Genomic DNA, 14251 nt, shown 5'->3' with positions numbered 1-14251 from the left:
ACACACTCTGTGTCTACAAAGCCACGCTGTTGTAGCCCATGCAGAATGTGGTCTGGCATTGTCCTGCTGAAATAAGCATGGACGACCCGAAAAGTGATGTCACCTTGATGGCAACATATGTCTCTCTAAAATCCTAATATACGCCTCAGAGTCAATGGTACCTTCACATACATGCAACTCACCCATGCCGTGGGCACTGATGCACCCCCATACCATCACAGATGCTGGCTTTTGCACCTTTCTCTGATAACAATCAGGATGGTCGTTTCCATCTTAGGCATGGAGAACTCGATGCCCGTTTTTTCCGAAAACTAGCTAAAATGTGGACTCACCTGACCATAGAACACGGTTCCACAGTCTTTCGGTCCATCTGAGATGAGCTCGGGCCAAGAGAATTCGCCGGCATTTCTGCATAGAGTTGATGTATGGCTTCCTACTTGCGTAATAAAGTTTCAAGTTGCATTTCTGGATGCAGTGATGGACTGTGTTAACTGACAATGGTTTTCCGAAGTACTTCCGAGCCCAGGTGGCTATAATTGTCACAGTAGCATGACGGTTTCTTAGGCAGTGCCGCCTGAGGGCTCGAAGATCACGCGCATTCAACAGTGGTTTCCGACCTTGCCCTTTATGCACTGAGATGTCTCTGAATTCTCTGAATCTTTTCGCAGTATTATGTACTGTAGATGTTGAAAGACCTAAATTCTCTGCAATCTTGCGTTGGAAAATGTTCCTTTTGAACTGACTAACAATTCTCCCATGAATTTTGGCACAAAGGGGTGAGCCACGACCCATCCTTGCTTGCAAAGACTGAGCCTTTGATGGACGCTACTTTTATACCCAGTCATGATACCTCACCTGCTACCAATTAGCCTGTTTAATGTGGAGTCTTCCAAACCGGTGTTACTTGAATATTCTGTGCAATCTTCAATCTTATTTTAACTCTGTCCCAACTTTTGTTGAGTGTGTTACAGCCATCAAATTCTAAATTTGTGTATATTTATAAAATACAATTAAGTTGGTCAGTAAAACTAATGAAAATCTTTTCTTTGCACTTTTGTCAGTTAAATAAAGGTTCACGTGAATTAACATCTCAGAGATTTTTATTTTTATTGCATTTTGGAAAATTTCCCAACTTTTCAGGAAATGGGGTTTGTATTAGCCTCCAAGGTACTTCAAAAGAAAGTGCTGAAAATATCCAGCAATAAGGGAGGAAATTTGCAGTAAAGGAGCTGAATACTAAATTTCTGTGTGTGAACAGGAAGGTGTATCCATAATTGGAAAAAGAGCTGAAGGTGGGGAGTTGTTGAGGACTGGAACGAGGGCTCTTCCATGTATCACACAAAAGGACCCGTACAGCATATACCCATGCCTGTTTCCATTTCTACATCTTTGGCTTTAAGGAAATGAGTGGATTTAAAGGAATAATTATTGAAGAATAATGGTGGGGGGGGGGATTAGTTGATTGAAGAAACTATTAAAATTGCAGTGGATAAAAATGGTGTCAAGTGGATGAGACTGGACAAAGGTATAAAAAAAGTTGAAGTAGAAGCAGGGTGTGTTGGGAAATTGAGATGGGGATGCTATTGTGGGAAGATCTGAGGAATTTGGGTCAGTGATTTTCTGTGACACAAAGGACTGATGTTTTAAACGTTAGTTCATTGTGCAAAGTGACTGAAGAAGTCTCAGAAAACTGACTTTCCAACGCTAATGTACAGACCAGTTTGTCCTTTAATAGTGGGGTCACTCTTTCTGCAAACTTGATGACAGCATTGAGATTTACCCTTAGCAAATGAACAGTTTTCATTGAATAGATATAGAGATGCAGTGAGATCTAGATGGATTGGAAATTGTCTCTATGAGAGAAAGAGTCTTCAGTCTAGGATTGAAGACTCCTTACCACAGAACTGGAGTTTGTGAAAGAAAAGCTCATTGTCATGCTGAACTTAGTCCACAGAGATGAGGCCATGGGGGCACGAAGCTGAGAGCTAATCATTTGGGATCAGAAAGGGACAGTAACAAGCAAAAGGAAAAAGGGAGGGATGGTGAGAAAGATCTAGAGAAGTATTAGAATTTGAGATTTCTTGAAGTCAAGAAATCTAATAGATTGGTCAGTACTATTTGACTGGTTAGCAGGTAAGCGTGAAGAGTACTTTTAATAAATGTAGAATTCACAATCCATTTGTTGTCAGTAATGTTGGTCAAAATCAAAAGGCCTGCCTTCTAGGTAGAATCCTAAACATGGAGTTTGACTGTGTTGCCCCAATATCAACTTTCTAACACTGATGCTAGTTCTTAAGTTGAACAGAATTATCTTGAACAAATACAAGTGCTGTCTGGAATAGAAAGGATGTGTTATAATGATAGGTTGAGTGAGCTAGAGCTTTTCTCTGGCACGAAGAGGATGTAACAACTCATTGCAATAAAAATCAGGAGCCCAAGAGGACTGGTCTAACTTTGTGGTTTTTACCTTAAGCGAGGCCCACACGTATCACATGGTAGTGTCATGACATATACAATTCAAGTATTTTTATGTATATAACCATAATGAATTATATAAACAACAAAGAATGTTTAATCAAACAATATATTTACAAGATTATTCAAATATTACAGAAATATCAAATGTACAGCACTCCTCCCTCCTTGCCTATAAACTCCCAACTCAATATAGAATGTATTTCAACTTATTAGCAATATACTATATGGTACAACTACTAGAAGACATTTACAGCATAGGAAATTTTTAAATGGTCCAGTTCAGATCTAAAGATTTAATCATTCTGCAGGTTTTCTTACTCTTGTGGGATAAGGTTTTCCCTGACAAGGAGATCACCCTGCTTAGCAGCTGAAATAGTCTCGGGTTCTGGGGCCTCCTCCGTGGTTGTTGTAGGAATTGACTCTTGACACCACAGGAAGTGGTTCTGACTGCTCTGGACTCCTTTCTTCTCCTTTTCTCGGATTTTCTCTCATCATCAACTTTGATCTTGTTCTCTCCCAGTCCCACTTTCTTTCTCTCTTTATCCTGCTTCTTTTCTTTTTCTTCTTTCTAGGATGTGCATCTTGATCTTGAGAAGGTGCAATTAGTTAGTTGGAGTATTCTCTTATTAATCCTTCTATTGCTTCCTTTACAATCTGATCTCTCCTCTTGGTTTCCTCATCCACAACATCATCTGATGAATCCCCTCTGTTCGTATCTCCATTGACTTCTTTCTTTTTGGCCTTCCGTTTATCTAGCTGGGCTTTGGACTTTGCACCTACTTTTACAAGCAGCTTTTTGACTCCCACTTGATGTTTATGTAATATTCTTAATGCACACAGAGTAGATTTTGGTTCTTTATACTCACAAAACCCAAATGCTTGCAACTTTCCTGCAGTTCTTGAGCCAACTCAAAACCAAATCAAATTTCACAAGTAACTGCATGATTAAAGTATCAGAAGCTTTCTCTGATATGTTGCCTACAAAAACTATTGTAGTTGGACTTTGTCACTTTCACAATTTCTCTGAGCAGCATGGTCCTTCTTGATCTAATAGGCTTTCTGACCAGAGGCACAAAAGTACAAAGGTGCCACCTGATGGGTCGTGGTTCATGGTGTATAGCATGAAAAGGGTTGTAGCGTCATCCAGTACTTTTCTTAATTTGCTTTCAGTTGACTCTTTTGCAGAGGATATGGCATGCAAATGATGGATGGATCTCCAGTCAAGTTGCAAATGTCTAGGCCACTTGCGTCCCCACAATACTGCCCCTCCTGTTTTTACAACAGTATGTGGTAATAACACAATGTGGCTTGTTGATTGTTGTATTTCACTGTTATGAATATCATTCCCACAGGATTTATCTTTTCTCCAGTATAAGTTCTTAGTTGGATATCTGCAGGCTTTAGTTCACTATCTTTGAAATGCCATTCAAACGTATTTTGTGGAATGACTGAAACAGCTGAGCCAGTGTCCAATTGCATTTTAATTAATTTTCTGTTCACTTTTGATGTAAGCCATATTGCTCATCTATTATTTTCATATTGTAAATCTCAAGGTGAGCCACTTCTGTCACTCATCATTATCAGATTTTTCATCAACAGCATGCAGATGTGCTCTTCTTGAAACTGTAACATGACTTTTTATCTTTTTCTTTCCTCTGCAGACCACGTACTTCTGTCTGACCAACATGCTCTTTGTATGTGTCCTACTTTGTTGCATTTTCTGCAAGTTTCATCTTTAAACCTGCATTGGCCTGGTGTATGTGAGTCACTGCCATAAAAGTAACAGTTTGTTTGGCCAGGCCAGTTTCTCTTTAGACATTGCAATTTTGTTTATGCTCACTTTCATTCCTGACTGCAACTGAATTGCGTCTCCATTGAAATGGCATTTCAACTGCTCTTTTCAGTGTCAGCTGTGCTTCAGTTAGGAGCCATTTTTGAATGCTTTCTTGAAAGATTCCACAAACTAAATGATCTCCCATTGCATCATTAAGCTTATTACTGAATTGACAATGCTCAGACAAATTCTTCAATTTAGCTATGTATACTGAAATGGACTCCCCTTCCTTTTAATTCCACTTATGAAACCTAAAGTGTTCCAAAATCAACAATGGTTTCATTTCTAAATGTTACAGTTTTACTTTCATAATATCAGCAAAACTGATTTCAGCTGGTTGGGTTGGAGCAGTTGAACTTCAAAGCAAACTATACCTTTAAATCCAATGCACTCAGCAAAATTGGTACTTGTTTCTCATTGGCTATTCCATTTGCTTTAAAATACTACTCAATCTGTTCCATATACACAATCCAGTTATCTGCTGTATAATCAAATGCTTCAATCCTTCTGATTGTTTATGAACCTGTGAATACAGAAACAGATAATCTGTTGGAGGAACTGGGTTGAGCAGCATCTGTGGGGATGAAGTACATTTGGGTGGAATCCCTACATAAGCACTGAGTGTGGAGATGGAAGGCGGTTATTATTAAAAGGAGAGGGGGAGGGATGAGACGAACCAATAGGTGATTGGTAGACCAAGGAGAGGGGAAGGATGATGGGTATATTATGCCAGGAAAGAGAAATATTAAATTAACAACTATTAGTGGGGGAAACTTGCATTGCTTGGCTTGTTAACTTCTTGAAACTGTACCAAAATATTTATCAACTTTATAGATGTATTAAATTATCCAAGCTTATACTTGAAAAGCTCCTAGTTTTAGAATTTGTAACTTCATGAGCTGAGCTGGCTATTGTGGTGAAACTTTACTATGCAGCATTATCTCTGGCATCTAAGAGTGCCTGAATAGTTAACAAGAGTTTGAAGGTCCAGAATTGAAACTCATTGTTGAAAAAAGTTTCGGAAACATTTTAAAATATAACTGATTAATTCTGGTATATTTTTGCATGTCTATTAAGGGTTTACAATCATTTGAAAGGAAAGAAGTTGATGTCATGAACCAGGTCCTTTTCACTAGTGTGGCATTTAGAAAAGAGAATCTCAGAAATGTTGGCATAAAGGAGCCCTTTGAATCTACTCTTCATGTACAGGTGTATTCTACATCTTACTGAGATTTGTCTCTGAAGGAAATGTTGTGTTTCTGAAGAAAACTGTGTGAGGAATTTTTGTGGTCAGTCCCTGCTGATTTCAGTGGTGGTGCTTTAAGTCTTCAGATCATCTGCACATCCACTTAGAGGGTGGAAGAGAATTTGCATTCTTGATGACTTAGACACTAATCTCTGCTATAGAAGTTTGTTAGCCTGCTCTAACATTTTGATCTTTTGTAGCTGTAATTCCTTGCATTGCAAATAACTGAACAGTATTAACTCTTTAGCTTTGTCATTGAAGAATGGTTGTTCAGAGACCAGGGAGTTGACAGGAAGTAAAGTGCAAGTGTAGCTGTAGCTCAGTAACAGAGGCATCAAAAGAAGAGCATGGATATCAGAGGGACAAATAAAGGCAAGTGAGTTGTCAGATTTAGGACAGTCAAACGGTGCACATATATTTATTGTCTTCATTCCCTTCCACATATTTAAAGATCAATTTGTTGTTTAGCAGCTATTTCCCTAGTGCACACAATAGGAATGTTTGATGAGATGGAGTCTGTAGAATAAATTCTTTAAGCTTTTTTTTGTAGATTTTTCAGCCATGCCATTTGTATTTTATTTTTCCTGTGTTCCTGTAGTCAATGCTTTTTGTCTTTGTAACTTGAATGCCACTGGTTTCAGTTTATTTCTCAATTAATAAAAATCTTCCTGGTGAAAGATGTACATGAAAAAATGTCTTTTATGCTTTACAGATTTTTTTAGTCTCTAGTTTTATTAAAAGAAATCACTAGTTATCTTCCTTTGCTTTCTTAATGTGATTGTAATGTGAGTTAAAATGGATGGAATGTATCTTACAGCCATCTACACATAACTATTTAAGTTTTTTCCTCTGTCATTTCTTTATTGACCTGTTCCTCCATGCATTTAGATCATGACTGCTCTGTGAATTAACTTTTACTCACCTTGGCCCTGACTTTAAAAAATCTTCATCAAGGTATCGATTTTCACTTCCTCCTCTCAAGTGGTTTTGGTTTTGTGGGGGGCGGGCCTTGAGTTTTGCTTCCCATTGTGCAAGAAATGCTCCTGATTTCTTCCTGAATGAATTTCTTCCGATTTATATAATTAATCTCCATCTACCCTGCTAAATCATTTTTGTCTTGTAGCTAATAAAAGTGGGCATTCAGTGTATGTTTGTGGTCTTCTTCTAATGTTTAGCTGTTGTAACGCTTCGTTATTTGAGTTACTGTCACCTTCCTGTCAGTTTGAACCGGTTTGGCCATTCTCCTCTGACCTCTCTAATTAACAAGGAGGTTTTGCTCACAGAACTTCTGCTCACTGGATGTTTTGATTTGATTAGAGTCACAGAAAAGTATAGCACAAAAACAGGGCCTTCGACCCATGTAAATTGCTTACACTCATCAGCTTGCACTGGGACTATAGTTCTCTATATCCCTACCATCCATGTACCTATCCAAACTGATCTTAAATGTTGAAATCAAGCTTACAAGCACACTTGCCGTGGCAGCTCATTCCACACTTTCATGAACCTCTGAGTGAAGAAGTTTCCCTCTCATATCCCCCTTAAACTTTTCACCCTTAACCCATGAGCTCTAGTTGAAGTCCAACCCAACCTCATTGAAAAAAGCAATTACCTTATCCGGACCCCTCTTAGTTTTGTATACCTCTATCAAATCTCCTCTCAAACTTATGCATTCCACGGAATAAATTCCTAACACATTCAATCTTTCCATATAACTGGGCCCTCCATACCTGGCAACATCCTTGTAAATTTGTCTGTATTCTTTCTTGTAGGTAGGTGACCAAAACTGCATAAATACTCCGAATTGGGTCTCACCACTGTCTTGTACAACTTCAACACATTGTCCCATCTGCTGTACTCAGTACTTTGATTTATGAAGGCCGATGTGCCAAGAGCTTTCTTTATGACACTATCGACCTGTGATGCCACTTTCAATGAATTATGGACCTGTATTCCCGGATCTTTGTTTTTGGCATCTTTCACTGTAAACTCCAGAGACTGTTGTGCATGAAAATCTCAGGAGATCAGCAGTTTCTGAAGAAAAAACATTTCAGGATGTATATTAAATTGGACCTTTGAACCTTTGAAACCTTTGAGTTTCTGAGATACTCAAACTACTCAATCTGGTACCAGCAATTATTCCACAGTCAAGGTCACTTTGATCGCGTTTCTTTTCCATTCCATAATTGTTTGGTCTGAACAACTAATGAGCCTCTTGACCACGTCTGCATGCTTTTATGCTGCCACATGATTGGCTGATTAGATATTTGCATTAATGAACAGGTGTACCTAATAAAGTGCCCTAAGTGTATGATGCCTAATTTTTTTTTATTGTTGGGAATACATAATTACAACTTAACCCCTATAACTGGTGTCAGTGAGTCTGAGGATGCATAATGCAGTTTACTTGCAGATATTATGCTGTGACTTGGATGAGCTTTGTAAAAATATTGCCAATGTTGGCAATAATTCTATGCAAAATGCTTTTTAATCACAGTTAATTTAGCAGCTTGGGTAAAATCTGATTCTCAGGTTTTCAGAGTAAGTGTTCCATCTGTTGTGTTGCTTTGATATACTGTATACATTTCTAAAAAATTATCTAAGACTTACCCAAAGTTATTCAGTCAGAATCATAGCTGGTACAGTACTTCTTTAGCATCCGTTCTCTATAGCACTTAATCTTTTCCCATTTACTGATCATGTGCCCTGTCTCCTTTGCTCAATTTATGTGCAGAAATTTCATTCTGAAGTAATGAAATACATGGTTTAAAAATATTATGTACGCATATCTTTTCTTTCTAGTTTCTTTGCACCCTCTCCACTTTATTCCTTGCTTCTCTTTTCCTCCCGTACAAAGCCATTCTACTTTACTAAATCCTTCTCATTAGATCGGAACAGTCTGATGTTTCTTGTCGAGTGGTCTTTCTCCATTCTCTACTCTTCACCTTCTGGATTTTGTTCTGTATTCTCGGTTGAGTGCTAATACAGAGTCTAATCTGCTTTTTGGTGCCACTTTGTTTGTCACATGGTCATGTTTATTTCAGTTTCTGTTTTTAGTTCTTCTCTCACCACTGGAGTATTTAATTCTGATCCTCAGTTAACTGTATTTAATTCCCACCTCCCTGTGGTCCATCTTTCGTGTCATGTATTTATAATGTCTATTACACTTATCTCATGTCACTTCTGGTTCTTCACAGTGACTGCAAAAAGACATGTAATTAGATTTTTTAACCATATAGTGCAGTTACACAGGATGTGAAGCTTACAGATAATAAGACTGGAAAGCAGGGAAATTGAAAACATTGAAGATATGAGGGCTTAAAGGAGGTAATTGAATGTAGAGGATAGGCATAACATGAATAACTTCGGAGAAGGATTTTAACACTAAAGAAATAATAGGTGTAGATTTCATCCCTGATGGGAGTTTCTAGGGAGGGAAGGGTAGCCAGAGGAAATTGTAAAGATTCAGGAGAGATTGAAGGTATAGACAATAGACAATAGGTGCAGAAGTAGACCATTTTGCCCCTCGAGTCTGCACCGCCATTCTGAGATCATGGCTGATCATTCACTTTCAATACCCAGTACCTGCCTTGTCCCCATATCCCTTGATTCCCCTATCCATCAGATATCTATCTAGCTCCTTCTTGAAAGCATGTTGTCTAATCTGCTCTGAAAAGCTGTGTCCAGACTCTCTAGAACTATCTTTCTGCTTAAAAACAGTATGTCAGAAGGGGACAGCAGTGGAGATGCCATTCATGGGAAACCATCAGCAGTTAGCCGTTTCTTCACGCAGGTTGGACAGGTAAGAGAATGTTATACATATCCTTATTCCTCCCTCCTATCCCTGCCACCAACTAGATTTGTCAAAGTTCATTTAATCTCCCACATTGAAGTTTTGCTCTCAAAACTTTTGTTTGTTTCATTGCTATTTATTTTGGGAAATCATGGTTGATTATCAGTTGAGGGGAAACCACGTTTATAGTTTCTAGGCTGTGCCCATATGGAGCTTGTGTTTGCAGATATTTTATGTTGTCGGGGAGAAGTGAATAGTGATTTAAAAGAAAACTGCGATCTGTCAGTCGTGACATGACATCCAAATAGGCAGCTTGCAGCAGCACATCCAGAGGAGCACACTCAGACCCTGCATAGCACTGATTCGTTACAATGCAGTTATTCAATTCTTAATTGAAATTTTTAGTAATGACAAAAATTCATTCTAAACAATGCTTAAAACGGCCACCATTACTGCAAACGTTCAATCAGCCAATGGGAAAGCTTTACATACACTCTGAGCCACTCACAACCAATCATGTATTAGTTCACACTCTGCCTCCCCTGCACGTGTAAACGATCTTGCTTCCTCGCCAATTAATTCCATTTTTTCCACCTATAATGTCTGAAAAACGGTCTACAACTTCCAGTAAAGGTAGTACATCTAAAATGTCTAGGAAGAGCATTAGTGTGGATGTGAAACTGCAAATGATACAGCGTTTGGAAGCTGGTGAGCATCAGGTTAATTTGGCACCTCTTAGAAATTTGCAATGTTCATCGATAATGACCCTGACTAGAAGTAATAAGGAAAAGAGAAGTGTTTTTTGACATGATTTCCTGGTTCATGAGAGGAAACTTAAGAAAAGGCAGTCAAATCCTGACCCTACTTTGAAGAAGCAGCCAAAATTGGATAAGGACCCATCCTCTAAGACGTAACCAACACTGATGTACAAGTTAGGCCTATTTGCATGTTTATTACTCCATGTTTACTGTGTACACATAAAGCAATATATCATATATCTAAAAAAAACCATGAAATGCTGGCAAAACTCAGCAGGCCAGACAGCATCTATGGAAGGAGGTAATAACGACATTTCGGGCCGAAACCCTTCATCAGGAGTGAAGTAACATGGGATGGTCGAGGGGGGATAAGAAGTGGGGGGGAGGGATAAAGTAGAGAGCTGGGAAGTGACAGGCTGGAGGGAAATGGGCTAGGGGGAAGGTGGAGAATTATGGGAAATAAAAGAGAAAGAAAGGTAGGGCTGGGGGGGAGAGATTATAGTGAGGGGGGAAAAGAGAGAGAGAGAGAACCAGACTAAAATAATAGATAGGGATGGGGGTAAGGGTGGGGGTCAGGGGTATCAATGGAGGTCAGTGAGTTGGATGTTCATGCCGGCAGGAAGGAGGTTACCTAGGCAGGAGATAAGGTATTGCTCCATCGACCTGCATGTGGCCTCATCTTGATGGCAGAGGAGGCCATGGACAGACATGTTGGAGTGGAAGTGGTCTGTGGAATTGAAGTGTGTGGCCACAGGGAGATCCCGCCACTGCTGGAGGACCGAGCGCCGGTGTTTGGCGAAACGGTCTCCCAGTCTGCGGCGGGTCTCGAGTTTTTTTAAAATCAGGCACACATGTCCATTTATGTAATGTTATAATGACCTTGGATAGCGGTGATTTACATAGCGCTTCACCTCCAAGGAACGCGTCCTCAGCGTTAAGTGGGGTCTGAGTGTATTCACAATGCATTCTGCTTGCTGCAGTTAATTCAGCAATCCACTGATCAGTTGAAACATGTCAGGAACAGCTCTTAGTTGAGATGAAGTAATTCCAGATCTTGATTTAAATTTCTCCCCGAAGGGGTAGTGCATTAATTTGAAGATGACCTAAACTGTTAAAGGAAAGAACAACTTGTAAATAATACTTAAATCTTAAATATCTTCTTTTTAGATCTACCAGTCCTTTTTAGACAAGTCCACGCCATATAGCATTATACGGTGGATTGTAACATTTGTCTTTGGTGCAATCTACATGATTAGAGTTTATATCCTGCAGGTAAGTTCTTTTATTTTGTGTATTCTGTATCAGTACATTGACACCCATTAGTCCCATTGTAAAAGTAAGAGAGCTGTGGAATAGTGTGTTGGATGTAGTTGTTCACCCTGTGACCTGAATTCAAGTACTTGCCAGATTTGATGGGATAAGTTCCACATCCTGCTATACAGTACATACATTTGTTGAACTGAGTGCATCATTAACAGAAGCAATGGTGGGAGAGCCATTGGAAACCAACCATTTACTCTTGCCAGTTTAATAGAAAGCTTTGCGTTCTTAAATGTTAAATAAAAGTTGTGAAAGTAATGGAGATGGAAGCTAATTACGTGGCTGGCATGCATTCGGATTGCTCCTTCCTTTCCTACGTGGAGTCCCTAATAAACTGTATTTTAGACCCTTTCTGAGTGTCACATTTCATGAGCCTGCAAACAGTTTGACTACCAGTAGTGCCATGATGAAACTCACATGAAGCCCATCTGTAGCAAACAGTCTGTGGATAGTGTTCAACATCAAAACTTCTGTATTTGATTTTCACTAATCCTCATGGTCAACATGTTGCATCCTGATTGTCATCATAGGATGCAACAACAATGGACAGCCTACCTCTTGAGTTAATATCTGTCTCAGAATTGGATCAGATCATGAGAAGGCTATTGACCATCTTCATCCTGTTTAGTACTTAAGCCGCTGGCACTTGCAGGTTGGAGGAGCAGCACCTCATATTCCGTTTGAGTAGCCTCCAGATTGACAGTAAGAACATTGATATCTCCAGTTTCGGTGTTTTCTCCATTCTCCTCCTCTCCTTTTCCATTTCCCATTCTGCTTCCCTCTTGCCCCTCACCTGCCAGCCATTCCTCGTGTGCCCCTCCTCCCCTTTCTCCCATGGTCCAGTCTCCTGTTCTATCAGATTCCTACATCTGCAGCCCTTTACCTTTCCCACCTATCACCTCTAAGCTTCTCACTTTACCCACCCTACCCCTTTCACCTATCTTCCCCCTCATCTGGCTTCTCCTATCACATTCCAAGTTGTACTCCTTCCCCTCCCTCCACCTTCTTATTCTGCTTCTTTCCACTTTCTTTCCAGTTCTAATGAAGGATCTCTGTCTGAAATGTCGACTGTTTATTCCTCTCCATGGATGCTGCCTGATCTGCTGAGCTCCAAAATTTTGTGTGTGTTACTCTGGATTTTCAGCATCTGCCTTTATCTCATAATCTTAATATCCATGTTTAATAAGTCAGTCAAAATAAATTTAATATACCTAGCAACAATTGCAGGTTTATTTTTATCAATTTTCCATGTAAATAGTTTTCTAACTTCACCCCTAAAAGATGAGTTTCCGATTTTGAAGAATTGTCTCCTTTTACTAGACGCCTGACCAGAAGAGATTTTAGTTTGTTCTCTTCACAGTATCAAATATTGATTAACTCACCATTTGAACCTTTTTAAGTTCCAGAGAGTATAATTTGTGTAATCTCCCTTTAACTTAATGTCAATGTATCCTTCCCAAGGTTTGCCCAGAAATGAACACACAAGGTATTGGTTCACTAGGACTTTGCATCTGTAATATTGTAGGTGTGACAGAATAGGTTGGCAATGCTAATTCCCCTGCTAACCTTGTCCCTTTGCCTGGTTAGTCACTCCTTCTCTTTCTGTCTGTGGCCTACTTTCCCAGTAGTTCACACACTTTGACCTCTCGTTTTACAATTCTTGGGAGTTCACCATTCACACACCCTAACAGTAAAACAATTGCTAGCTTGGCTAATCAAAACAATCCCTTCAGTTAACGTACTCTACTGGTTTTAACTCATAACAATGAGGATTCTAGACACAGGCATTCCAAACAGTTTCATTTATTTTCACTCATACTGTTACATCAGTTTTTAGACAGCAAAACGGCCTCAAAAGACCCGAGGGACAGTTTGGGCATTCCAAAATGCCTGGGTAGGTGGGAGCAGGCGCACTACACCCTACGCAGGCAGTTTTAAACCCTCAGTTCAGCTTTGCTGAGAGATGTGGTGGTTGGATTTGATGACTGGTGAATAGTTATATAGGAAGGTTAATGACAAAGTGTGTCGTGGAGAAAGCCTCTGTATATTTGTAAATTTTTGCACGTTTGATTTCATTTGTGTATTTGTAAACACTTCGTCACAACTTTTGGGCAACTTTTGCTTTTTTTTTCACTTGTCACTAAATACAACCCATTACACTAAGGTACCATCTTTTTTCCAACTGGTGACCCTCGTCAGATATGCTTATCCATGCCTGCAAATAAAAACAGCAGAGGTGCTTTATTTTTAAGAAAGACCATAACAACTCAATTATTGTACTCCAAAACCTGAAAACAAACCATGGTAAAACATACTTTACATAATTACATCATTACATCAGACCAGCCTCTTAAAGTGAACACCAATTCAATGTTGAATTATGTACTTCCAGCAATTACATTACCCTAAAATATAAAGTCTGGACTCTTGTGATTTAGATATAAAGCCCTGGACAATTTTATGTACCTTTTCGTAACCTTTATTGACATTTGCACTTGCAAGCCTAAGTCTCTCGGGATGCTAATGTGATATTTTTCTTGTTTAGGGATGGTACATTGTGACATATGCATTGGGGATTTACCACCTGAACCTCTTCATTGCTTTCCTGTCTCCGAAGGTTGACCCTTCTCTAATGGAAGATTCAGGTACTGAGACATCAGTGGATTTATAAGAGTGAGGATTGAATACATATATCAGTAATTTTCAGAATGGCATGCTCATGAAAAAAAAGGTTTACTTTGTGGAAAGAAAGTAAATTACATGACAGACTTATATATTACATGACAGACTTCTGGAGTCTCCAAGCTTTTTATAAGTTGATT

General features: G+C 39.2%; 1 protein-coding gene across 2 annotated transcripts in view; it reads left to right on the top strand.

Annotated features, from left to right (window-relative positions):
- Positions 1-14251, top strand: part of rer1 (retention in endoplasmic reticulum sorting receptor 1) — a 36295-nt gene that overhangs the window by 7508 nt on the left and 14536 nt on the right. For both annotated transcript variants that reach the window (XM_059952168.1, XM_059952169.1), the window contains 3 exons: positions 9279-9360; positions 11277-11381; positions 13975-14074. In XM_059952168.1, the coding sequence (XP_059808151.1) occupies positions 9280-9360; positions 11277-11381; positions 13975-14074 (286 nt within the window). In that variant the 5' untranslated portion in view covers position 9279. The remainder of the gene's footprint in view (positions 1-9278; positions 9361-11276; positions 11382-13974; positions 14075-14251) is intronic.

The sequence above is a fragment of the Hypanus sabinus genome, chromosome 27 (assembly GCF_030144855.1).
Source record: "Hypanus sabinus isolate sHypSab1 chromosome 27, sHypSab1.hap1, whole genome shotgun sequence".
NCBI classification, from domain to species: domain Eukaryota; kingdom Metazoa; phylum Chordata; class Chondrichthyes; order Myliobatiformes; family Dasyatidae; genus Hypanus; species Hypanus sabinus.
Note: the sequence above shows the minus strand (reverse complement) of the source record. Positions and strands in the feature narration are given on the sequence as shown.